General features: G+C 42.8%; 1 protein-coding gene across 7 annotated transcripts in view; it reads right to left on the bottom strand.

The window, feature by feature from the left end:
• Nucleotides 1-1,824: 1,824 nt before the first annotated feature.
• STARD13 (StAR related lipid transfer domain containing 13) overlaps nucleotides 1,825-27,462 on the bottom strand; it is a 572,996-nt gene continuing 547,358 nt past the window's right edge. For all 7 annotated transcript variants that reach the window (XM_055360572.2, XM_063697258.1, XM_055360571.2 and 4 more), the window contains 9 exons: nucleotides 26,029-26,202; nucleotides 24,735-24,894; nucleotides 16,714-16,912; nucleotides 11,385-11,595; nucleotides 10,446-10,560; nucleotides 9,350-9,571; nucleotides 8,537-8,754; nucleotides 5,428-5,604; nucleotides 1,825-4,379 (listed from right to left, as the gene is read on the bottom strand). In XM_055360572.2, the coding sequence (XP_055216547.1) occupies nucleotides 4,262-4,379; nucleotides 5,428-5,604; nucleotides 8,537-8,754; nucleotides 9,350-9,571; nucleotides 10,446-10,560; nucleotides 11,385-11,595; nucleotides 16,714-16,912; nucleotides 24,735-24,894; nucleotides 26,029-26,202 (1,594 nt within the window). In that variant the 3' untranslated portion in view covers nucleotides 1,825-4,261. The remainder of the gene's footprint in view (nucleotides 4,380-5,427; nucleotides 5,605-8,536; nucleotides 8,755-9,349; nucleotides 9,572-10,445; nucleotides 10,561-11,384; nucleotides 11,596-16,713; nucleotides 16,913-24,734; nucleotides 24,895-26,028; nucleotides 26,203-27,462) is intronic.

A 27,462-nucleotide genomic window follows, 5' to 3' on the forward strand; every position in this document is an offset into this window, starting at 1 on the left:
GTGTCATAAAATGACAAATGATTTTTAAAGTGTAGTAAAAAGAGTACTGTTGAGAGGCTGAAAGCCCAAGAAATTTACAGTTACGCTACCCAGCATCAGGGAAATGTTAAATCCTTCTCTGCTAGGGTTTTATTATAAAGAAATACTGCAGATAACTAACTTATAAGAACTATATATTAAATAAGGTGTCTTAAACAGAAACACAATAAAACAAGGTTATGTAGTGATGGGTTGACAAAAATATTGTGACCTGAGGCTCACAGGAACCTAATCCTGTATCTCTCCTAGGAGCAATTGTTCAGTATTCACTAATTCAGTGTTCGCAACAACTTTATAGAAAGGAACTACCACAAACAATGAAAATTGACCATGTATCACAGTTTCTGCCCCCACATTATGTCTTCTTTGTATTAACGCCTCTGCCTACTTGTGTCCCACTCTTATTCACTGTTGAATAAATGTGTGCTGAGTGAATAAAAGTCTTATGCAAGCAAGTTTTCTGCAGAGATACAATATTGCTGGGAATTTTGAGCCTCAGCTGTGCACCAGAAGGATATAAACTAGGTGACATCTAGGAGGCTGATGAGTGGGATTATTAAAATGAAAGTAAACACTGTCTTTAAGAAAACCTACAAGGGATATAGTCTGCCTATGGAATGTCAAAAATTGTACATCATCAGTTGTTTAAACCTCATGACTTTGCAACATTCCAGTGTCGCAAGGTCAGGTGTTTATTCACTGCTTGTGCAGTCAGCACTCATTGATTTTGCGTTCGTGTCAGAATGTGACACTCCATTTGGTTGGGGTCTGTTTTAAACCTTTACATTTATCTTCCTGAGAAGGAACCGTATGTCCAGTTTTTCTGTAACCAAATATCAAAAGACACAGGTGGAACAATTTTATGTCTAAGAATTTCATGAAGAGTGTTTGGAATAATGTAAAAAACTTTTTTTCCTTTTCAAAGTTCTTTTAGTTGACAAATAATAATAGTACATATTTGTGGGGTACATAGTCACTGCATGTTTTGATACATATATGGTGATGAGATCAGAGTAATTAGCAAGAATCACCTTTGAATTCATATGATCCATACTCTCAGGACATCTGTAGCCTGCGGCTGCTAGAATGACCATCACATTCTTTTCCTTCATGTAGACGAGAAAAAGCACCATTGAATTCCCCCTTTGCCTACTATGAAAGCAAAACTTGCAAGTAAGAGGGGAAGGTGTGCATGAGATAAGAGAGCAGAGTTGGGCCAACTTTTGTAGGGGCATACAGTCTTCTGGGCTTCTGTGGCTTTGGAAGCCTGTGCCTGAGAATGTTTGAGAGCCCCGGCTTTCTTAAGGGCTCTCTCGGCTGATATTTAGAAGAGATCCTCAGATTTCAAGGGTAGAAGGGAAGAGATTTAGAGTCATTTGTGGCTACTTTTCATGGTCTAGTAGTGCGGCTGTAAGTCATTTCATCATATCTTGATTTCTTGTCCACTTAACAAAAATAAAATGTAGCTAAAGAGTTTACTAAACCTTTGATAAAAATATTATGAATATGTTTTTATAACTTCCAGATTTAAGGACAATGAAATTTAAGAAAAAAAAATCCCCACCCATCACTTTAATTCCTTAGATCCAGGTTAAGGCACCCCGCCTGATAGTGAATGTCTGTTGACAACAACTTCCTTGTATTTGAAGACAGTATTGACTACAGATGGTACCAAGGAGTCAAAGTCATGGCAGGCTATCTTGGGAGAAATCTTCCTCATGAAGCAAATTTTCCATTTAAAGATGAAGCATGAAAATCAACATCTATTTTATAGAAAATAGGAAATATTTAATATATATAAATTTATTTGCCTTGGCAATTATTTATTTACAATTGATGATTGATATCAACAATTGAGGTAAAAATATACATGAGGTATAAATATAATATTTAAATGCAGTATCATACTTTATTTCCATTGGCAAGATAACAATGAATAAAATACTGTGGTATTTGACAAACAAGCTTGATGCATCGTTTTTTCTCCTTTTTTTCCCTTTTCCTTTTTTTAAAAAGATGCACTGTATTGTTATGCAGCGGTGATATGATTACTATGTGCACAAAAACAAAAAAGTCAGATAATTCGAAGAGAGGGAGAATCAGAAATACAATCACATTTGTTCTTATTCTGTTTCAGGGATCTTCTAGGTCCTCATTTCTGAGTGTGGTTTTAGGCCAGCAGCATAGGCATCCCTGAGACTCCTTAGAAATGCAGAATCTCAGGCCCAGCCCAGATTACTTGGAGCAGAGTCTGCAGTTTCACAAGATCCCCAGGCAATTCATGTGCATGTGAAATCTGGACAAGCACCTCTCTGGGCGATACAAAGCCACTCATCCTCGTGTGCCTATCACGTTTTCCAAACACATAGGATCCCATCTCAGGAGCAGGACCAGTGTTTAGCTAGATTAAACTTCACTGGTGATCTTGTTGATGCATATAAAGTAATCTGGCATATATGGTTAAATTCAAGATGTTATGGCAGAAGTGACTTTGTTTTGCTCACAAAGCATTGCCCAAAAGGTAAATTATGGATTTACTGCTACCTTCTTAGGTAGACATGGGAATGAAAAATTTCTAGGTCATAATTCAAACTGTAAGATTTTCCTCGCACCATACCAAACTCATAGAAAGCTTTTTTATTCCTCTCAATAAAATAATTGCACATTGCTGATAACAGAAACATTATATAAATGCATATAATACAAAAAAACCTGAAAACACTCATTTTCTTTTCTTTTTTTCTCCAACACCAGTTGCTAAATCTTATCAATCTCTATTACGGATGACCAAAGAAAATCTCTCTCCCTGAAATCAAACACACGATAAGTTATCTTTCTCTCCATAGCTGTTGAATTACAATAAAAAGCACATTCGATCCATTAGCAGTTGGCTAAAGGGAGTCAATTTGCTTCATCTGTACAATAATAAATAAGGTTGGGTCAAATGCATAGGTAGCTTGGACTGGCTAGTGAAGAAACACAGAAGAATTAATAAACCCAATTATACTTTCTAAAACTAATCAAAGAACATAGTTTTGGTCTCATGTTAGTTAAAAACCCTGTCTTTCAGATTGTAAAAGTTTAATGAATTACATTTTAAGAGTATCCTACACATAGCAAAATATGAATTCCCTGAAGCTGTAATGATCTAGGATTTGAACGGAATGGCCATCATCTCCTTTTGTCTGGTGTCTGGAGTTGAATTCAGTGCAATAGGAAAACACCAATTAACTGTGACCAAATAGGCCACTGGTCAAATAGAATGACATTTAATAACATTATGAAATGTATTTATAAAAACTTGAGACAACACAGGGGCTCACTTTGGCTGTGAATAAGTAAAGGCTATGATATTCATCTTGACTTGGGGTCTGTAGTGATGGGCATGGGAGTGAGAGGTATCGCTTCTGTTTCAGTCACTCTCGCTGACTCCGGTGGTCCATATCTCACTGAAATTCCATCTTACTGGGCCCAGTGGCAACTCCTCATCTAGCTTTAAATTTGGTAATGACTTCTCACCCCCCCATTTGCTTTAAGGAGGAGTAATTATTATTTCCTTGCTTTATCCCAGATCTCCACTCTCAGTTTTTGAATAACAGAAACAAAGCATTAACACATAAGTCTCCTTTAATGTTATTTTCCTTTGGTTAACTAATCTTTGGTTAGGCATCAGGGCATGTTCACACCTTGGTGTTAGCAGCAGGTTCTGCACAGCTTACAGGACAGTGGAGAGATGGGGCCCAGAGCCACTTGGAAAGAACTATGTGAGGAAGGGACTCACTGAGTCAGACACCGTCATTTTCAAAACACACAATTCTATATAAAATTGGTATTTTACATATATACAGTAAAGATGGAGATATACACACATATGTACATATGCTATACATACATTTATTTACAGTTAGGTATACGCTTCTTAGAAGCCTTTAAATAGCAAATTAGGCAATGCACAAGGAATAATCCATTTAATTTTAAGTAATATATATAAAGTTCTCATTTTAAAATTATATTAGTAGTGATGTAGCCATCTCCAGGAAGGCTAAGAAAGTTCTTGGAAATTCTTGCATCTCCAACATTCCGACTTCTTAACGTTTCCATTTTTAGGCATTAACCACGTCCTTCAGTTCCTCTTTCTCTCGCTTTCTCACATGCACACTCTCTGCCACACTTGTCACTTTAGTTTCCTCTTCCCTGAGTTTGATGTCACACTGGGCAAAACTCAGATTTTAGTTTCTGGGCCCTCAGCAATGAGGGGCTGGAAAGAGTTTCTAATCCTGGCAACTTCTGCTGCACACAGATGTCCAAAGCCTTTGCTGTACCATTCTGGGGAGTGACCTCTGTGGGGAAAGAAATCAGAAAGGAAGTGGGAAAGTTTTTTTTCCAAATCACAGCAATTAGTTGTGGTGGACAGGGCTGCCCTTGGGCCCCGATGACCAGTGCACCTGCAGACAGCTCGGGCTGCTGCCTTGAGGGGCTCAGGACCTCATTCTGCCATCAGGGGCCTTGAAAATGTCCTGGCTGCTAAGTATTCATGCTGTCATTTGAGTACTCATCAGGTGCTTTAAAATGATACCAACATCTTGGGGTAAAATGAAAAGATTCAGATGAAATCCAGAATTTACTGTGAAAACTCCGTTTTGTCTACCCAGACCAAGAACTGGGTTTAGCATCATGAATGCCTTGAAGGGGTTGGATGTAAGTTACTTACTTCTCAAAGAACTACCAGAGGGAGCAGCAAAAGGGGACAGGCATAAAAGAGATACATGGTCGAGCACAGTGGCTCATGTCTGTAGTCCCAGCACTTTGGGAGGCTGAGGTGGGCGGATCACCTGAGGTTGGGAGATTGAGACCAGCCTGGCCAACATGGCGAGGCCCTGTCTCTACAAAAACATACAAAAATTAGCTGAGTGTGGTGGTGGGCAGCTGTAGTCCCAGCTACTGGGGAGGCTGAGGAGGGAGGATCACCTGAGCCCAGGAGGTGGAGGTTGCAGTGAGCCCTGATGGTGCCACTGCACTCCAGTCTGGGTGACAGAGCGAGACCTTGTCTCAAAAAGAAACACAAGAGAAGGAAACTCTGATTTACTGAGTACCTACTATGTGTCAGGCTCTGTTTCTGGTGTGTGTTTCATGGAAGAAAGACAGAAACATAAGTAGGCATAAAACAGAAAATAAAGAAAGACAAAGAGCTGCAGGAGAAATGTCAGAATTTCAGGAAAGGGGGAAAGACAGAGGGGAGGCATACATATCCACCTATGAAAGCACACTAATGGCAATGAGGAAACAAATACAGTGAAATAAGAAATCAGGGTGACATCCCTGCTGGATGTGCTGTACAAGCTGAGACTCCCAAGATCTGAGCCTGCCATTAGGGGAGTCAGCACTTACTTCAGGTCTATCCTGCAGATGTGAGTCAGTCTTGACTTGCCAGAGCCACACGGTTCTATCAAGTACTGCGAGTCCATCACCACTGCTCGCACACCACCCAGGAGCTGGGCTTCCTCATGCTCCACGGAGAGGGACACCAGGGTACACATTCCTTTGGGCAAATCAGTTTTCCAGGTCCTGTAGCAAAACAATCCGCACATCAGAGTCATGACTGAGGGAGGAAGAAGAACCTGAACACAGAGCTAAGGTTTGTGTTTATATTTTCCTGCCAACAACCTGGGCTCAGATTCCAATGCTAGTGACTTGGATTAAGCTAATGGCTTTCATAAGCTTGTGTAAAGTTTATACAGAGAATTTCAAAGCAAGGATCTCAGCTTTGGGACGGTGAGGCCAGAAATGGTCTTGCAGCTTTCAGATCTGCATTTGGAATCCCCAGCTCTGCTTGGCTGCAGAGGCTCCTGCCCATTCTTGAAGAGGTGGTTTTACAGTTTATTATTAGAACTCACTCATTCGATTCATTCAGCAGACATCAATTAAGCAGATAGACATGCCAGGCTCTGAGAAGCCACCAAGGACATAAAGATATACACAGCCCAGGAGGAAAAATACTGACACTCTAAACAGAATTCTAAAAGCACTGAGGTAAATGCACTGGTAAGATTATACACGGAGGGCTCTGGGATCACATGGAGGGGCTGCGGGAGGAATATGGAGGCTTCCTGGACGAGGGCATGCTCAAGGAGAAGTGAACTGGTATGCTTAGCTTGAAGGAAAAGAAACATATGTGGGCCTGCTTATTGTCTTCACATACTTGAGTGGCTCTTGAGTGGGAGAAGAAATGAATATGGTTGATTTGACTCCAGAAGGCAGAGATAGGAAAGTACATTTCTGTGCAGGAGAGAAGCACTGTCTAACAATGTGCACTGTTCAGAAATGAAATGTGCTGCCCTGGGAGGCAGTGAGCTCCCTGTTCCTAGAGCTATTCAAGCAGAGGTGGCTACCCCTTGAAAAAAGGTTGTGGATGGGAGTCAGGAGCTATGCGAACATCTCTGTAACAACCTCTAACTTCCCTTTCTACCCCAGGGATCTATCACAATAGATTGCATTATTAGAATTCCCATGATTTACTCCACAAATTCTATTCCCTTACTAAGTCATCTCCTCCATGATTTCACCCTGTCCTCCTACACCAGGAAGAGAAATGGTGATATGTGCTTGACAAGAACTTGGGAATAACCAAGCCCCACACAAATGCTCAGCGACTTCCATGCTGTGACTACTCTTTTCATGAACGACGATGTGATACATCGTGACGACTGAAAGTTGTAGAGATTTGTTGGGATAAATGGGAGAATCTCCAGCAACTCTCAGCGGAAGCTCCCGAGGAGCTAGCAATGGGTGTGACATGAGAGACAAATGCAGCAATCCTGAAAGGTGACCAGCCTCATACGTGCTAGCCTAGACTGGAAGATGCTCTGAAGACAGGAGGCATCTCAGCCCCGTGCCTCCTCACCACACTCATCACTTTCCACCTCCTTGTATCCTACACATAAGGAACTCCTGTTGTTGGGAACCAGATCTGGTTCATTGTTAGCCCGTGGAGGGCTGCACCTCTTCTCCTTCAGGGCCACATGGTCCACTCCACTTCTTCAAGTCTTGGATCAAAATCAGTGCAGCAAGACCCCGCCCTGACCATTCTATTTAAAATTCCATCCCTTACTATCTCCCTATCTTATTCCTCCCAGGATAAGTAAGCCCATCTCCCTTTCTTATTTTTTATGGACTTTCCCCAGTGAAATACAAACCCCAAGAGAGCAGGAGAGTGGTTTGCTGCATTCCCTTGGCATACCCAGAGCCTATCGCAGTGCCTGGCACGTGGTCATGATGGAACGAAGCACTGATAAATAGCAGGCTGGTGGGGTTGCCGGATGGATGGAAGGAGGGAGGTTCTACACACAGACTCAGGCCCTCAGACTCCTCTGGAGGGAGGGAGGAGGCACGCTATGGCATGGCCCCATTCCTGTGGCAGCCATCCTGCAACAGATATTCAACTTTCCACTTGTGGAATGAAAGCATGAAGTTTAATTCCACCAGATGACTAATGTCCTAATAACTTTGGTAATATGCCACCCTTATAAACTGCCTGCATTCTCCAGCAGGATCCCAAGGAAGCAGAGATAAATACATATATTTAGGGAAAATTGACCTTTAAAAGTCAAGGTTCCATGGGCCAATTCCAAAGTCATAAAGAGCTCATGTGAAAAGTAACCTTTAGTTTGCCATCAAAACTGGTTTCATAAAGAAAGCGTTTTAAATATACATTTGGGAGTTTCACAATAGGTTCCTTTTACACTGCTGATCTGTGAGATGAGACAAGGTTTGCCAAGATTTTCAATAAAAAAGGATATATTGATCTAATTACCTTCTATTCAGGTTCTTTAGTACCCTCGATTTCTGTTCTGGCTGATGCAATACTGCATCTCTACTGTGCAAACTTTCTATCATTGGTTGAGCATCCCCTTCCAAACCCCAAGAACAGGGGTCTGGAACTCAACCCTTACATCAATCAGAAGAAATATTTCCTTGGCAGACACAGAATCAACAAGATTTTCTGGACCTCCAGGGCAGTGTCAAGGTTTCTGAGCATAGTAATAGCTATGAGCATCTGAAGTTATACAGATGAGTTCTGAAGTCAAACCTACTCCAGTCTTGAGAGTTACACACACTTTCCCAGGGGAGAAAAACAAAATCAGAAGAAAAGCCAGTCAGATCCATTTGCATAATTTGGCAGAAAGTGCAACCGGACAAACAGCAGCTTTTCTGGGCCGTCTGCTCTGAGGAAATGAATAATATTTATGGCCTAATAAACTGTGTGCTCCACAAGGAGAGGGGCAATCAGAGAGCCCAGGCAGAGCTGTAGGCTGGGTGAAAAGACACAGGAAGTCGGGCATCAACACAGAAAACTCAGATGTCACTGAGGGAAACAAGAGCCGGCTTAGTGTTCCCCGTGGAGGCTGGACTTTGGTGGGAGATACCAGGAAGTGCTCACATCTACAGTTCGCGTCCTGCCTTTGGAACAGAACATCATAAACCCTAGAGTCAGGCTCACCTGAGAACCACAAAGTCTCTGGAAGGATGGGGAGCCATGCTGTTCAGCACATACTGGTAGATCTCTGTTTGCCTGTCTAGAGTTTCCACAACCTTCCACTGCACAAAGTCCTCGTCCCACAGGTGGCGCTCTCTCAGCACGCGGTTCAGGACCACCGAGGGGGGTGCTTCCACCTCCACAGAAGCCTTCCACAGCTTCAGCGGGTTCCCGTCGCCCACCTTGGGAAAGACAACGTCAGAAGCTGAAGAGGCTGTCTGGGATATGGGTCCAATATTTTTTGTTTGGGCTTTTAGTTTTGCTATCATACCTTGCTGGCTGTTCAAAAACCATCACTGATTATGTAAATTGAGAGTGATACTACATACCTCAGTTTTAACATTTTAGTCCTTAAGCTTAAAAGAATAATAATGATGATAAAAATAATAATCACCAACACACCTGGTGGTTACTGTGTGCCAGGCACTATTCTAAGCCATTTGGTTTGTAAATTAGCCTTCCTCCGACAGTGGTACTCTTACAATGTCCATTTCACAAATGGGAAAACTGAGGCACAGAGAGGTGTGTGACTTGCCCAACATCACACAGCTACGGGGGAGAGACAGGACCGGGATCCAGCTGTCCGGCTCCATAGTTTACTCTCTGATTATAGGCAACAGATCTCTGGACTGAGTTCTTTGAATGGTTCATGTGCCTTAACTGTCCGCGTGTGTGCCAAGCCCTGTGGACACAGCAGCTGTTTTCAATGCAAAAACAAATGTCTGATTGTTAGCTGTGGCTTTCTGGGGGTGATCTTTTTCCATCCTCTGAGATTACCTTTTTGAAAGCAAGATCTGTATTGTCCGTGCTGGAGCACGTGACCCATCCTTTGAACTTCTCCTTGGCTTCTTTCTGGAGGCCCTGGATGAGATGGTTCAGGTAAGTGTGGAAAGTTGCCCCACTCTCCTCCAGCTGCGTCCCCAATTCTTCCAGGGTTGGCACGTGGATCTCAGCCTCCACATACGAGTTACGAGACTGGGCCACCAACTCGTGTGGAACCTAGACCAACGGATGCATGAAAGGGCAACACACTGAGCCAAAGAAACGCCGAGACTCAAAGAAAGCAAAGCCATTTCACCCACAACCCGGCTCTGAGCCACAGGCCAAGGGCCACACGGCCAGAGATGTTTTTCTAAGATCACTGCCAAGGCCGGGAGGGGCCTTCCTAAAGTCAGGAAATACAAACATGTTTCTGAGGCTGTATTTATTATTCAAAACATTGCAATGACTTCCCCTTTATTATTTCCACTTCCCTTTTATTTTACCTTTAATGCCTTTTTATTCAGTTTGGCAAAATACGGGCTCAGACAATTTTACCCACTATGAATAACACTTAAAACAGACAGACTTGTGAAGGGAAACATCAAACATGACTTGGGAATAGCTTTACTTTTTTAGCACACTTTTCCCATTGACAAATGCCAATTCTATCACAAAAGTATACCACAAGTCTGGTTCACTTACTTCTTTTACATATCTGTGGCTGTATTCATAAGCTGTCATTGGTTCTTAGCAACAAAGATTCCTCAGTATCATACACACACTCACACAGATGTTTAACCTAATCAAGCCCCAAGGTAAAATCAAATAGAACGTAATTGGCTGACTGGCCTTGAACCTGATAATGGCAGGTGATGCAACTGTTTGCATAAAAACCATCAGTATGGTAATCCCAAGTGTCTTTATCAAAGCCTCAATTGTATAGCTAGCTCCTCAGCTTTCTTGGAAGCAAACACCAGAACTATAGCATATACTATTGTCATTATAAAATCAGGAACAAACAGATAGAAACCATAAATGTAGCAACAATCCCAAGCGTCTTATCTAGTTCCAAGAGCTACTAGGGAGGCGGAGGTTCGAGCCTTTTGCTCACCTCAAAAAGTCTGTCGCATTCCATGATCATGTGCGCTAGCCCCTGAGCTGCTGCCAGATTCTCGTTGAGGTCCTTTTGATCTGGCTTCCCGGTGGCATATTTCTTCTGTATGACTCTGTAATTGAATGTGAGTGTGCTAAGCAGATCCCACACCAACGAGCTTGTCACAATACCAAACTCATCACTTTTGTTTTCTGTTTATACCCAGATGCTATCCAGATCCCAGGCTTTTGCGTTTCCAAATAAAAACAATGATCACATATCTTAGATATCTGAATCAGGCTAACAGTCTGACAGTTCACAAGGAAAAATCTTGGAAAACTAAACGGGAGGAAGAACAGCAGGGGACAAAATTAATCTGTTTTTCCAAAGTTTGAAACCTCTTAACTGCAAGCTCCTGTGCTTTGGTCTTAAATATAGCCTTTTAAAAATTGTAAAATACTACTTTGTGTATGTTTTCCTCCTCACTCACACAGACAACATAAAACTCAAGCTTTCTGGATCACAACTGGCATTCTTCAATGCTAGCTCAATAATTTTATGAATCTGAGCCCCGTGAATTAGGGTGCCTCACAAGATTTTCTGATTATGAAAAGAGTGTTGACAAATCCTGAAGTTGAAATGTAGCATGAGACACATTTTATCTATCTATAATCTATTATCTATCTCTATTGTCTACCTATGAATCATCTATTTATCTCTCTCTTTATCATCTACCATCTATTTATCTATCATCTATCTATTTAGCTGTCATCTATCATCTATGTATCAACTATCTATCAATCTATCATGTACCTATCGTCGATCTATCTACCTACCTATCTATAATCTGTCTATCTATATATCCATTCATATCTACTATCCATCCATCCATCTAGTCTTATGAACTGTAGGAATGCCTGCTTTGGGATTACTGTTGTTACTGAGAAAAAAACCCACCGTGGAGAGCTTTCTTTCTTCAATAAATTAAGATGAAAGAGGGAGGGGGCCAGACACACTGCCAGGTTCATGGGCGTCATCTGATTCTCTTCCACCAAGTTGACGACGTCATTCAGGAAACACAAGAGCGTCTGCAGGACCTCCCTGTTCTCATCGGCCAGTAGCAGGATGGCAGCCTGCACGGCCTGCAGCCGCTGCTCTTTGGAGACATCTGAGGAAAAGTGGATGCCAGGTCATTGGAGGAGCAGACATAGAAAGAGCCAGCTGGGAAGCACTGTGTAAGCTCCACCTTCCTCGTGTGAACACACACCCAGAGTCATCATCCACAACAACAACCAGAACAGTAGGAAAGGCACAAAGAAGTCAGTAATTGCTGAGGCCTCGCAGCTCATGGGAGGCAGAGCTGAGTCCCAACCCTTGCAATTGAACTTTGGATCCCACAGTCTCGATGGCCAAGCAGGGTTTAGAAAGGGGCACCACCATCCTGGTTTTCTGTATTCTGAGCAATCAACCCACTCACCTGCTTTCAGAAGGCTTCTGGGTGAAGTTGGTGATTAGGACTCTGTCAACCTGGCATCCCTCTTGCCCATCCTCCCTGACAGACAGCTTGGGAAGCCACTCTCAGGATGCCCAAGGCTTCGTGGGACATGGTTTGAAAACCACTGGGTTAGGGAATAGTAGCCTCGCCTTGCGTTTCTCCACCCCTGCCAGCCAGGCCATGATGCCAGTGCCACACAATTCACCGGGAGTGGTGTTGAGCTGGTGGGACCTCTGACCTCATTCCTAGAGGGCCAGCTTCTCGAGGGGAAGCCTGTACATCTTCCTTTTTCCTACAAATCTCCCAGGACTTGCTTTGCAGGATGCCTGCTATTGACTTCATGTGGAGACCCAGCGTCACCTGTTCCATAATCTTGGGGTTTACGGAAATGGAGGCTGTGCTTGGAGAAGAAGAACCAGGCAGCCTAAGGTTATGGGGGATGTCTGGCCCTTCTCAGAGCCATTACCCTTGAGGGTGGTCCTTGTGGTAGTGGGTACTGGTTATGCAGGCTTACCAGGGAATTGGTTCCAACAATATGAGGGGAACTAAATGGAAATCACACCAAATGAGTGATAGGTGCTGCCTTTTGCTGCTCCCACCTGTGGCTGTGTTTATTTCATGATCACTTTAGTCCTCTCACTGTGAAAGACACCGTCAGGAGCTTGCTTCTGCCAACACTGTTGTCTTTCTTAAAATGCCATGTTCTGGATCAGGGGCCTGCACACGAGGGTGTCTGAATTCTCAAGGGGTGGGGAGGTGTGCTCCTGACAGTCTCTTGAGGTGTGAGAAGAAATCATTAGCACTCCCACGTGTGTTTATCTTTTCTCTTACCCATTAAAAATACTGATTGGGTGTGCTTTATCATGTGCATAGTACATTAGAGTACATCCAGTATATTTATATTACTAAACATAAATACACATTCAGATATTTGCTACTGGCAGGAGTGCATGATAAAAACAAACTCAGAGCTGGCTGTTCTAGAAGGGCTGAGGTGTGACCTTCTGAGGGGGTCCTGGCTGGCCCCAGGCTTTGTGGTCCTGGGGGGCTATCGAGCTGGATTCGCTGCAGTCTCATGCAGGAGGCATGATGTCACATCCCAGGGCTGACCACACTCTGGCCCTGATTAGCAAATCCAGGTTCCTAGAAAAGCCTGAGCATGCCTTCAGTGGTCTGAAACCCGTCTCCACTCCCACCATGTCCATTGTGTACTGGCACAAGATATACCTGGGGTTTACAGAGAAGAGCCGTTTTGTTAAAATTAGAGTGAACCCATTTTCTTACTCTCGCTTAGGGTGGAGCCGAAACAGATGGTACTAATGATCTGAAGCTTGTGAGAGGTGTTACAAATTCTGCTTGATCTGCAGAATTGTTTTAAATATGCTGCTCTAGGTAAGGTGTCCAGTGTGTATACATTGTTTAACTTTAGATTACTAAGCTTCTTTTCCATGCCAACATTTTTTCCCAGCCATCATTTTTGAAGAGTCGCCTGTCATCTCTATATGTTGTCTCAATTTCCTTTCTATCCACTTGTTCTTTTATCCCTCAGAAAATACTTCCTGTCCATTATTATTATTATTATTTACTAAAAACGCTTCAAATACCTAAATTCAGCATTTGTTTTGGATCCTATGCTCTTTTAGCTTTCTGTTACATACCGTGCTGCTGCGGGTCCTGCCCCTTTCCTGGCTCTAAGGGGATGATTCTAGGTCTGAATTTCTAAGTGTGGATAATTTGCAATCATATGGGGGATCCTGGCACCTCAAATTCAGAATCCTGTGGATTCTGAACCCTTCTCCCCTCCAATTTCCACATTCTTTCAATCATCAGGCCTTAAAGCCTTATGGTTGTCTTTGACTCTTCTATCCTTCTCCCTCCTCCAGATGGGTAGGACTCAAATATTTTCATTACCCATCCAACACTCCAGTTTAGTTCATCATTTGACAAAAACCCAAGAAGTGGCATAGCTGAAAACAGAACTTCTCTGGAGAACTGGAGGAGGAACCGTTCCTCTCTGCCACAGTAGCAGTTTGGAAACTTTGACTCTAGGGTCTATGCATGGAATATCTTCTCTCCAGTCTCACTGCTGGAAGTCCCTGCAGGTAATTCAGAACCTTGATTAGCATGCTGACTCCATGAGCCTCCATGCTCGTCCAGTTCAGTGCCTCTTGTGCACCACTTCCAGATTCCTGGGTCAATGACACTGTGCTGATGGACTTTCTCCCTGTAGCAGATACAAGGTTGGCCACCTGCTCAACTCAATACCCATTCTTCCCTTCTTCCTCATTAAGAAAACACATGTTCTGCTCAGGTGTGAGCTGCAATGTACTCAGGGAAATGGGTCTCTCCCTCAGACCCAGGGATGAACCATGCTACCCTAAACCAAAACTGGTAACCCAGGTCTTCTTTCCAGTGTTTGGTTTAAGGGGGAAGCTGTAAACCACTTCTGCCTGAGGGCCAAGAAAAATGCTGAGAGCTTCTGTAAGATGTATGACCCTGATAAAAAGAGACACATGGCCAAAGAGAAGCGTGGTCACTCTCTTCTTGTCTTGGAATGTGATTTTGTGAAGTTGTGATAATTATAAGTTGTGACAATTATATTGTGACCTTAAAGGGAAAGCCAATAGAGGCTGACTTTAGCCCTGGCATCACTGAGCTGCGGGATACCCAACTCTGGAATTATGTGAGATAATAAAATGTACTTACTGTTTAAATGACTGTTTGTTGGATATTTGGTTCTGTCTTTACAGCCGAGAACACTGTAACTGGTAAGTCCCTCAACAACACCCGACGGTTCCCCAATGCTTAATGAATCAAGCATACACTCCTTGCCCCAATATTCAATGTCCTTCCTGTATGGCCCCAGCATCATTTTTCAGTGTCATTTGGTGTCACTTTGTCTGCCATACATGCAAGCCAGATGAATACACTGGGCTCTCCTGACATCTGCTTATGCTATCTGCCGAGCAGGTACCCAAAACGTGTTCCTCAAATATCTCAGCCTTCAGTTGTCACTTCCTTCATGAAGCCCTCATTCTCCATCTCTCCCTCCTTGGACTTTTCTTTGTAACCTTTCTATGGAACTTCTCCAAATTTGTTGTGTTGGAGTTATTTATGTTCATGCCTCATCTCCCTCAATTGTAAGATCCTTAAGATCAGAGAGTGAGTCTCATCCATCCATATGCTCCTCCATGCTAAGCAGGGTGCCCGGTACAGAAGTCATGCTCTGTAAATGTTTGCTCAGCTAAAACAAAGCCTGCTTTGATCTGGCTTCTTGCTTGTGACTCAGAAAGGGACAAAGACATTTATTTCTTGAAAGTAATGTGGCTTTAGCCTTAGACTAGTGTCAACTTTAACCCAAGAACTGATTAAATGTAAATAAAGACTCATATCTGATACTTCCAAACCATAAGGGAGACTTAATTGAAAAATGTAGTTCAACCTCTCACAGCAACAACATCAAGAACTCCCTGTTTGGGCTCTAGCAACTTGTACCATTAACTTAACTTAATCTACTTACTTTGAAAAACTAATATTTACTTAGTGGGTTGCCACCTTAATCTGTTTTCACAAGTGGTTCTGATTACAATCCTTTCTGAGTTTGCAGTATCATGGACTCCTTAAACACATTTTATACAGAATTCTCTATAGCATGGATATTCTTCACATTGGATCAAGTCCATGTCAAGGTCCATTTCAGGCATATTTTGCTGAAAACTCAAAACTCAAAGTCCATGGGCCAAATGGCTTTTTGTCCCCCATGAATTGGGATCTGGACCATCAAAATAATTCGTAATGTTAACATTGTTATATCTAGCAAAGAGTCACGTGTTTAATTTCATTCTTTTTTTTTCTGAGATGGAGTCTCACTCTGTCACCCAGGCCAGAGTGCAGTGGTGCAATCTCCACTCACTGCAACCTCCGCCTCCTGGGTTCAAGTGATTCTCCTGCCTCAGCCTCCTGAGTAGCTGGGATATCAGGCACCCGCCACCATGCCTGGCTAATTTTTGTATCTTTTAGTAGAGATGGGGTTTCACCATGTTGGCCAGGCTGGTCTTGAACTCCTGACCTCAGACAATCCAACCACCTCCGCCTCCCAAAGTGCTGGGATTACAGGCATGAGCCACCATGCCCAGCCCACGTGTTTATTTCTAATACCCCCATTGCAACCACTTATAGTAGGATATGCTTCTTAATCAACAATTGTTATTTTCTGGGATTATTTTAATTATACAGGCTTTGCTGAGAACTTAACATTATTAAAAAAATCCAAGTGAAGATATAAATAAGTTTATTTAAGCTTAAGACTTGATTTGGTTTGCTTACTTTTCACCAATGAAGATACTTTGTGCTAAAATACATTTGTTTTTATTTCGTGTCATTTTAATTCATGTCACTTTGAATTTCCTATATCCCAAAGAAATGCTTACTTTTTTAAAAAATTAAATAAGTTTTAATAAATACCTATATATAAAACAAGTTCTATTGTGTCCCTTTTTCATTTTAAATTTTTGTAAATGTATTGAAAGTTTGTTTTAGATCGTACACAAAACTCTTTTGAGAAGGAATATTTTGATGTCAAAAAGGTATTTTCAAATGCATAAAAAAATGGCCTGTGGATTTCCACATCAAACTTTGAGCAAAAGTTACTTCCGTAGAGGAGAGCAGGATTACATACATCTTTATGGATTGATGTATTATTCATATAATTAAAACTCAATCTATAGGGAATTATTTTCATTAAAGTGGAAGGATGCCCACGAGAACACCAATCTCATTATTTCCACTTACACTGATAGATATGGAGAAAGGTCTCACTGAGCTTGTTGGTGAAAAGAGGCTCAGGGAGGTCCCGGAAGAACTGTTTCACCATATCCGCCACATCATAAGCAGACTGGTCTTCATAGTTGACGTTCTCAGGGAAGTTTTCATTCATTTGGCGTAGGGCATGGATTCGAGACTTCACTCCTGACTTGCGAAAAAGACCCACCTGAAACAAAGCCATAGGGATGTGTCAGCCAGGCCACACTTGGTTGTGAGGAGGAGGAAGCATGGGACGGGAACTGGATGAGCTGGAATTGCCTCCCAATTAGTACATGCTGAACTACTAGTATAGCTACTTTAGGCAGTACCCGAACACTGTCTTCCTCTCCTATGAAATGAAGATAAGAATAAAACCCCACCTCACGGGATTACCGTGGAGAGTAAGTGAGGAAATAGATGTGCATGTGCTTTGCGACCTGTTACATCTTATCACACTGCAGATGTTATTATTATTTTATTCATTTATTCAACAAGTAGTGATTAAGTAACCACTGTGTATCAGGCATGCTTAGAGTTCCTAGGTGTCATTAGTGAGCAGAGCAGATAAAATTCCCTGCCCTTTAGGGTTTACATTGCCATGGGGATTTTGAGAACGTCTGGTCAATGGGAGGTTTGGTGAAAACAATGTGGGTGGTGGGTGAAAGAATCCCAGATAAACAGCCATATCCAGTGCCCCTGCAGGAGAGAGTTTTATGGGGAATATGTTCATGAAACAGACTAATATCATAAGTACATATTTTGATTTAAGGGATTTATTTACTTTTTTTCCTTTGGAATTCTTGGCACTTACTTTTCTACCTGTTTGTTTTTATGCAGTAAGCTATGGCTCTAGTGAGAATGATTCCTGGGTGGCTTTTTTTTCAGACCTCAAGATATTGTCATATCGTGCTTTTTTCATCTTAGAGTCTAGACTCCTCCCCTACTTGATGAATAAATGGAGCATTAAGGCATCAAGGACAGAGTGGCCCTAATGAGAATGAGTGAGGCAGAGCAGAGCCCGGCAGGAATGAAGATCCTGCAATGGTGGGGCAGGTTAAGCTCTAGGCCCTCTAGAGGAACTTTCTGTGCTGGACTTAGCCGCTATCCAAAAAGGAATTGAACTTTTCTGGGCACCCTGGCTTATAGTGAAATAATATGTCTGCTATTTTTTACATGCCTATAGGGAGTTGATTTGCTTCAACCCTCAATTTCCACAGCTCTCATTCCCCAGTGGCTCATGGGTTGGCCCACTTCTGCAAAGCAAGGTAGAACCTTCCTGAGTGGCTGGTCAGGTAGACAGTGGCCACTAGTGTCAGCCACTGCTCTTCCCGCCTATACCTGGAGGAAAGCCTAATACGGGTCGTCTTACTGATCGCTCTGTGTGCCAGGCCGGCCTCCACTCAAGTTTGGGTATGTGACAAAGGCTTTCCTGATTGCTGCAACAAATGGAGAGCAGTCCTCATTCTTTTAAATTGTGGTAACAGCAGGGGAAGGATTCCAAGCCATTAGAGCATACTCAGGTTTTTGTATATGTCAGCCGAATGGATCACAGGGGAAATTATACACTGCTACTTTTTGTGGCCATAAACACAGAATTCTTAGTAATATTTCTTTGCATTCCAAGGTTTATCGCTCTAATCCCACACATCAGGATATTCAGGCTGATAATATTGTCACTTAAAATATGAGGTACTTTCTTTTTTATTCTTAAAGTTTGGAATGTCTAGAAAATGCACAGTTTTGCCATACTTAGATGATTCGCCACAAAGAATCTAGACAATATTTATCTTCCTTCAACTGGCAACAACTCCAAATTTCATCAAAGGGCATGGAAAGAAAGCACATACTGTCAAAAGAGAAAAAAATTCAAGATGTCAGGTGAGTGATTATTGGGGTGAGATCCATCTCCGATTTGTTTACATCTTCTGCTTTTCTGATTTTGGAAGGAGGCCCAGGACTGTGCACACCACAGGGCTGGCTGTGCTGTACGAGAGTTCTCATAATCGAGATGCCCTGAAGGTAAATACTTCAGTGTGACTCACAAATATTTATCCTCATATGAGCAGGTATTATTCCATTTGAGAAGAATTCCTACTTTTTTAACAGCAGAGAAATATTGATCAGGATCTACAAAAAGAATAAAGCAGACAGTGTTTCTGTTTAAATTGTTGAGCACGTTCCTCTTTTGTCCACCGTGTCTTGCGGGCTGTTTCTGGGCACACAGTCATGTGTGTGCACACACACCTCCCAGAGATGCTATCTTTGTATTGTTTGGTTTCCAAATTTCTTTCTCGTTTCAGCAAATATTGTTATTTTAATTATTTTAGACATGTCTGCAGCTCTCCAGCTGTGGGCTCTGAGCTGCTTGTTCTGACTGAGATCTTAGGATGTCCAGAGGGTTGTCAGGGATTTATTTGTGCTGCCTCAAAGTCTGACAATAACCTTCCTGCCCTGGCCTTGTCTTCTAGGGGACATGGGAAATATAGACGTATATATATATTTTGGTTTCTGTGGATTTTTGTTGGAAGTACAGCAGGAAAATTTTCTTTCATAAACCTAATAAAGAAAAGGTGGTCTCAAATCAGATTCCAGTTATAGTAGCTGAAGATGGCAAAAGGGAAAGATGGAAAGAACCTCTCTTCAAAGCTATTGATGAACTGATGATTGAGCTAACCCTGGAACCGTTCTATTTCCTGACTTTTTTTTTTTGAGATGGAGTCTTGCTCTGTCACCCAGGCTGGAGTGCAGTGGCGCATTCAAGTGATTCTCCTGCCTCAGCCTACTAAGTAGCTGGGATTACAGGCGCCTGCCACCACTTGCAGCTACTTTTTACATTTTTTAGTAGAGACAGGATTTCGCCACATTGGCCAGGCTGGTCTCGAACTCCTGACCTCAAGTGATCCACCCACCTTGGCCTCCCAAAGTGCTGGCATTACAGGTGTGAGCCACCATGGCTGGCCTATTTCCTGACTTTTTGTTTGTGTTTTGTGAGACCATGAATTTCCTGTCATTTAAGCCATTTTGGGATGGGGCTTCTAGTGGTTGCTGTGGAAAGCCACTGGGCACAGTGAGTAGAAGATGGTCTTTCTAAGGCATAGAGAGATCGTGAGAACAGAAGAAGAGCTTCCCCTCTCGATCCTCATAGAAAAACACAGTGACGGCAGCGAGTGGTTTCCAATAATCATTTCTTCTTCAGAAAGTTTTGGCTGAGCACGGTGGCTCATGCCTGTAATCCCAGCACTTTGGGAGGCCGAGGTGGTTGGATTGTCTGAGGTCAGGAGTTTGAGACAAGCCTGGCCAACATGGCAAAACCTCGTCTCTACTAAAAAATACAAAAATTAGCCAGGCGTCGTGGTGGGTGCCTGTAATCCCAGCTACTTGGAAGGCTGAGGTGGGAGAATCTCTTGAACCTGGGAGGCAGAGGTTGCAGTGAGCTGAGATCATGCCACTGCACTGTAGCCTGGGCAACAGAGCCAGACTCCATCTCAAAAAAAAAAAAAAAAAGTTTCCAAAGCAAGGATTTGATCTGAATTTTTGACAAGAGATAGTTTTCCACATAAAAAATGGAGAACCGAAGAAACCCGTTGTTCATCCTTTTTTATTTTTTTTTTGAGACAGAGTCTCACTCTGTCTACCAGGGCTGGAGTGCAGTGGCATGATCTCAGCTCACCACAACCTCCATCTCCTGGATTCAAGTGATTCTTCTGCCACAGCCTCCCAAGTAGCTAGGATTACAGGTGTGCACCACCACGCCCAGCTAATTTTTTTTTTTTTTTGAGACAAAGTCTCGCTCTTACCCCCCAGGTTGGAGTGCGATGGCACGATCTCAGCTCACTGCAACCTCTGCCTCCTGGATTCAAGCAATTCTCCTGCCTCAGCCCCCTGAGTAGCTGGGATTACAGGCACCCGCCACCATGCCCAGCTAACCTTTGTATTTTTAGTAGTGACAGGGTTTTACCATGTTGGCCAGGCTGGGCTAGAACTCCTGACCTCAGGTGATTCAGCAGCTTCGGCCTCCCAAAGTACTGGGATTACAGGCGTGAGCCACTGCGCCCAGCCTAATTTTTGTATTTTTAGCAGAGATGGTGTTTCACCATGTTGGCCAGGCTGGCCTTGAACTCCTGACTTCAAGTGATCTGCCCGCCTTGGCCTCCCAAAGTGTTGGGATTTTAAGTGTGAGCCACCATACCTGCCCTGTTGCTCATCCTTCTGATCACAGTGGATGGGCAGGCAACAGCCCCAGCTCCCTCAGCTTCATTATGAGGAAGATCCCAGGAGGACATAATGTTTTTCCTTCACTTTTGTGTCTGTCACCCATGGACAGGCAGCCTGGGCCGTCACACAGGGTCTCACACACTTAGTTTAATGCTCTGCTGTCTTGGTTTTGAAATTCTCAATGATTTATGAACAAGCGATCCCACATTTTCTCTTTTCACTGGTCCCACAAATGGCATAACAGGTCCTGCTGTCATCTACTGTTAAAGCTCAGCCCAGCCACCCTCTTGAGAAAGGGGAGAATGGCCATCAGCAATGCAGAGTTCATTTTATAAGCATCTCTCTTGTATGTGATCTCTCATTTCCTTTTGAAGATAAAAGGTGAGTGATGAGGGTCCCCTTGGTCTAGTTTTCCTGTCTTCTCTCTGTTGTCTTTCACCTAAAAACCTAGCTATGAAAAAGCAAGGACTCAGCTGGGCACAGTGGCTCATGCCTGTAATCCCAGCACTTAGGGAGGCCGAGGCAGGTGGATCACCTGAGGTCAGGAGTTCAAGACCAGCCTGGCCAACATGGTGAAACCCTATATCTATTAAAAATACAAAAATTAGCTGGGTATGGTGGTGTGTGCCTGTAAATCCCAGCTACTCAGGAGGCTGAGGCAGAAGAATCACTTGAACCCAGGAGGCTGAGGTTGCAGTGAGCTGAGATCGTGCCACTGCACTCCAGCCTGGGTGACAGAGCAAGACTCCAAGACTCCATCTCAAAAAAAAAAAAAAAAAAAAAAATAGGCAAGGACTCAAGGATAATTTCACTGGATAGCCCCAGAGCACTGCTCACTTTATCTGAGGCAGGCAACAGGAAAAGTGACAAACAGGCAGCGGGGCCAGGGACACTTGTACTGAGTACTAAGAGTCTTCCCAGCATGATTAGGCTTTTAAAACTTACTGCTCTATTAGGAGGAGAGGCTGAGCATGAGTGGTGCATTAGAATTCAAATTCCATCTAAATAATATTAAATCTCCCTCTTGGCATCCTGTTTATGCTAATCTTTTTCGGGACTTAATGATGTTTATCAGGACTTCCATTTCCTCTTCTTTAGAAATGTGCTCAGCTAATGAAGGAAGGTTGGTTTTCTTGAGAAAGAGAAAGATTCATAAGAAGAGTATGCAGCAGATTCTTATTCTGAGCATTGCAGGTTCGGCCTCTCACTGCGGTGACTTCATATTCATCAGGAATAGGTATAATCTATTCTGTGCACAGTTGATTTAGGGCAGAAATAAAAGCTCAGACAACAAAGCAAGGCTCCTCTCACACACTACTATGTCTGAATACAAATGGTTCATAATTGAAGGCTAAACTTCCTCATCTCACCCACAACCAGCTGCAAGGGCAAACATGGACACTCTGTTGCATCATATAGAAACTGCTGTGTATGCGGGAGTGTGGAAGGCAAAAGGGTGGCAATGTTTCAGGCTCTGTGGGGTAGGGTCAACTTCAATGAGTGCTTACATGCGAGGCGAGTGTTTAACACGGGGAGAAGGGCCCATCGCACTGCAGGAAGCCTTCTCCCTGAGACTCGGGGCAATGCCTTGGGAGAGTATGGGGTGGTACTTCCTATTAAAATGTGGCATAGAAGGGGGTTATTTGCGGATGTTCTCGTCTTCTGCAGCTTTGAGGCTGAGATCTCAAGGCCTTGGGCAGACTGGAATCTTTTCAATTCCACGGAAGTGCTGTTGGCGAAGAAAGAACATTCGTTTGGTGTTGCTCTCCTTGCTTTTCACTCTTTTCCCCTCGCTTTTCTGATTGATTCGCTTTTACTAGCTCTTGCTTGCTCTGAAATCTCCGGAAAAGCCAGGTTTTGATTCCTTATGCTTCTCTAGTTCTCCCCTTTTCCTTCCTATTACCACCTTCCTTTTTCACAGGAGCCAGAGAGGTGGTCTCTGCGTGCTTCCCACACCACATTGACAAGGAAAGGCAGGGACATTCCAAGGCTGGAAGCCCTGCCAGGACTGGGTGCATTATAAGATGGTGACTGACTGTGGTGAAAGTCCCTTCGATGTCCTACCGATTCTCCCATGTGACAGACGCGAGATGCATGGCTCTATTCATTTAAATTACATTTAGAATCAGTATTTATATCTTGAAATGAGTCTTCTTCCTCCAAGCCTTTGCCGGCACACTGTTTTTCATCTTGGCATTCTCCCAGATTTAAAAAATTGACCTGAGATGGACACAGAGGTGGAAGAGGTTTTGGTGCCCTGTGTCTTTCTCTCTACTGATAAGACTTTTGCTTCTAAAGAGAGACTGGCCCCAGTAACTGCAATGATATTGGCACTGCACATTATTCAGAAGCTACGGGGGGCAGGAATGGTTTATAGCTATGGACATTAACTTTGAATAATGTGTATTCTTAGTAAAACCTCTAAGATTAAAAAAATTAAAATGTTTGCTTAAGTAACGAGATTCATTGGCTGACTCTATTGGGATGTGATTCACAAGTCAATTCATGCTGGGGCATCTGTCAAAGAAGAGAACCCTAGAAAAGTAGCCTGTCACCCTTATTTCTGGGGAATAAGAGGCAAGCTATTAAGGCCATTTCTCAAAACTAAATAGCCATCATCACAACAATGACAGCAGCCATCCCACCCTCCGCGTGACATCCAAATATGGAAAAATGTTATGTGCAGATTCTCTAAATTAAAAGTGAGGAGGGACAAAGGGGAACACACATTCAGTTCAGTCAAAGACAACTTCAAATGAAGAAGTTACTGCTGTTTTTCTGCACTGAAAATTGATTTCTGGTTCACCAAGAGACCAGCCTGATTCTAAGTGTGGTCTCAGTATTGGGGTCTCTACAAGCATCACTAGCCAGCTCATTCCTGCCCACTGAGCCCAAGGACCAGGGTAAATCAATAAAAAGTACAAATAATCTTAGGTTGGTACAGATTCTCTGCATGGCATCAAAAAGTATGATGAACAGAGACTATTACAGAATAGCTGCCTGGAAATATACCCACTATTCAGGGCTGCAATTTATCAATTAAGAACACAACTTTTATTTTGGACAGAATATCTAAGAAGCTAATGGGTGTTAAGTTGGAGGAGCAAAGCCTTTGTTTTGTAAAGTACAGGACGGACAGCACTCTGGATTTAATCACAGTCCACCATTATGGTAGGCCCCAAAAGTCTCGGAGGCAGAAAATCTCTGAATATTTTGTTTAGCTTCAGCGTTGAATCAACTCTATAAAATGAGGGGATATTTGACTTAGCTGATACTTTTGTTCATATTTTACTTGCACATTTTTAAAAGATGTAAATAAATCTGTCTTTGGTTTAAGTTTTCCTGGTCATGATGCTGCTTCAAAGGAAAAAAAAAAAGAATTAATAAAAGGAGGCGTGAAAAACCTAATTCTTTTTCAAAAATAATAGGGATAAAAGAACAGTGTGAAATCAATGGTGGCACTGAAATAATAGTTACAAAGGAAATGCAGTACAGTACATAGCTTAACTCTAGTTTTTAGGGATTGCAAATTAGACATCACAGGAACAATCTATTAACGTCAACTTTCCCCAGTCACTCCAGGTCATCATTTAAGTTGCCAATGAGGAAACATCCTCAAATAGGACATGTCTTGTTCAAATTAAATATTGCTACATAAAGGTCACAATGCCTTTTATTTTTAGTGAGGCACGTCTTGCCTGATATTGGGCAGATCTGACTCAGTCTGACATCCCATCAATCCAATCCCATGGTTGGGGGTGGTGGGGCAGCAGTGGGGGGGGTTACAGCCCTACCTGATCGAGGCAGTTGCTGCGTAGATATCTCAGTGCTTGCTGAATACTTTGAGGCAGGGGCTGTCCCGTTCTTTGGACGTGGACTATGAGAGGAACGCCAAAGACAGCCTTGTCTTTGTAGTCGGGAACTTTCATCCTCTTCATGAACTTTGGAACTGACCTAGAATTTACAGAAACCAGGTCATGCAAGCCTCCGGGGTCACACTGTGGGGAGAGGCTCTGGAAGCAAACAAGAGGGAAGCCAAGCTTTTGTTGGAATACCCAACAGATGCGGGGTGAATTCAACATTCTCTCTGCATTAATCACAGGACACTGCTGTGCTCTGTGTGGCCCTTGCCTGCTTGCTATCTCTAGCTACTAAACAGCATGAGTCACGTTACCAGAATGTATTTGTAGCTCTGTTTTCAGGTCAAGTGGACAACTTTCCAATTTAACTGTGATAGACTTATTTCTCAAGTGCTGAACACTTAAAAGTCCCCAACAAAACAAAACAAATTAAAAATTACAAGAGGAAGAAGAAATCTGGCTGGGGTTGGAGGAAAAGGAAGGGAGAAAAGAAGAACAATATTTCTTGGCTCTATCTTACTTTTCTAGAGCCAGTTGTAGTTTTCAAAGGACATTTTAATACACAAGCATATATTGATTTGACCATGAATTTACAACCTTCTAAAATATTTTATAAAAGCACCATTGATTTTTTAAATATGTATAATATAAAACATGGAACAATTACTGACACATTTGGTATTTTTTCAAATCCACAAAATCATCTGCAATAGGTCCACATTCAAGTTCTAACATATGCTTCTGTCAATTCCTTATTACAAGGTTTACTGCATATTCTTGTTTTTATTTGCCAATGAAATAAAAGCAGAAATGCATTTGAAGAATTAAATGCTCTTTGAATGAATCAATGCTCTAAGTGGTAAGCTTTGCATCAGGCCAGAAGGTACAAGTGACAGCTGTTTCTGTGCAAACTGCCAGGATTATTTTATGGCAAGTTTATTTTTATTTCCTCTGTTCACAATTAATCATCCTTTACTTGTCTCTTTTTCCTTTCTTGGAGCCTGACTGCCTTCCCTGGAAACTAACTGAGAACTACAAATACAGCAATGTTTCCTGTAGGGTCCATTGCATCGAGGCTACGGCAGAGCTCATGCCTTATGTCCAGGAGATCATCAGTGAAGGCAATGAATGAGTTTTTCAGATATCACAAAGTAAACATGGAAGCTTCTGCAATCACACACTTAGCTCTAGAGCCAAGGATCCCCTCCTAGGTGAATGTGCTACGCACCATGTCCAGCCGTGCTTGTTGGACATGGAGTACTTCTCCATGATGGCCGTGAGGCGGAGCAGTGAGAAGCGCTGGAGCAGGCTCAGCTGGCTGGCCGTCTGGCTGCTGATGTGGGGCGATGCTGGGGCCGGCCGGGGCTGGTGCGACAGCTGGAAACTGTTCCATCGGAGTCGCCTTTACCAGAGAGACCATCAGAGAAGCCAGTCACAAAGTGGACTTGGTAGTGGGAAACATGGGACATCACCAAGGTACACGCAGCTAATCAAGATAGCATCCCAGCAAAGAAAATCGCAAAGCAAATGGAACAGAAGACACAAGTGTGCAGAACAAACATAGGACATGATTTTTCCAAGTCAGATGAATCTGGAAAAAGTCTTATTATCCATTTTATTAGGGGGTTTAAATAAGTGATAGAGGAAATATTATGTTTGTTTATTCCAAATTTGTTCCCAAAGTGTTGAGAGCAGCTGAGACAGTGTGTGTGTGAGTGAGTGTGTGTGTGTGTGAGAGAGAGAGAGAGAGAGAGAGAAACAGAGGGAGAGAGAGAAACGGAAAGAGAGGAAAGAGACAGAGACAGGGAGATATAGACAGAAGCAGAGAGAGCAGACAGAGAGATAGAAAAGAGAGAGACAGATGTAGATGGAGAGATGGAGAGATGAGACAAAAAGAGATACAGAGGCAGAGGATGGAGAGACAGACAGAGATAGAAAGATATAGACAGAGACAGAGCAAGAGACAGAGAGACAGACAGAGGGAAGACAGAGATAGAGCAATATAGACAGAGGACAGACAGAGGTAGAGCGATAAAGACAAAGAGAGAAAGAGAGAGAGATACAGACAGGGAGCAAGAAACAGAGAGAGAGAGAGAGAGAGAGAGCTGTCAAATGTCTAGGGCTGTAGAAAATTTTCTCATTGTCTTCCATGTGTCTACACTCTATATCTTGCTCAGTATTGAGATGGAGCCTGAAGATGAGAGGTACAGAGGTGACACATCACTGAACCCCAAGACACACCCTTGCCTCAACCAGAAACCCAGCAGCACAGGGCCATTTTTCTATGGTGCTTCTGAAACGGTCTTTGTAGGTCAGCTTTTAAGTACTTTGTAATTGGCACTTTAAAGCAAAAACAAACTTGCAGAGTACACATCTTAGGCCTCAGAAATTTCTTATAGGAGCAAAAAAAGTGTAAAATTTGGGGAAGAGACATTTTGATGAATGCATCACAGGAAGGTCAGGGGAAGAGTCGGTGCCTAGGAACTGGGTATTGGTTATCCAGGATTCCCTGCCTATGGTGCCCAGTATAACGCTTTGCACATAAGAAGCTCAAAATATTTTTGGATAAAACTAGGATCAAAATAAAGGATAAGCACAAATAAATATGAGTTAACATGGATTCAATCACCATGATACCTGTACAGAAGTCATACTTCTGTTC

This window comes from Gorilla gorilla, chromosome 14, assembly GCF_029281585.2.
Source record: "Gorilla gorilla gorilla isolate KB3781 chromosome 14, NHGRI_mGorGor1-v2.1_pri, whole genome shotgun sequence".
Taxonomy (NCBI): Eukaryota; Metazoa; Chordata; class Mammalia; order Primates; family Hominidae; genus Gorilla; species Gorilla gorilla.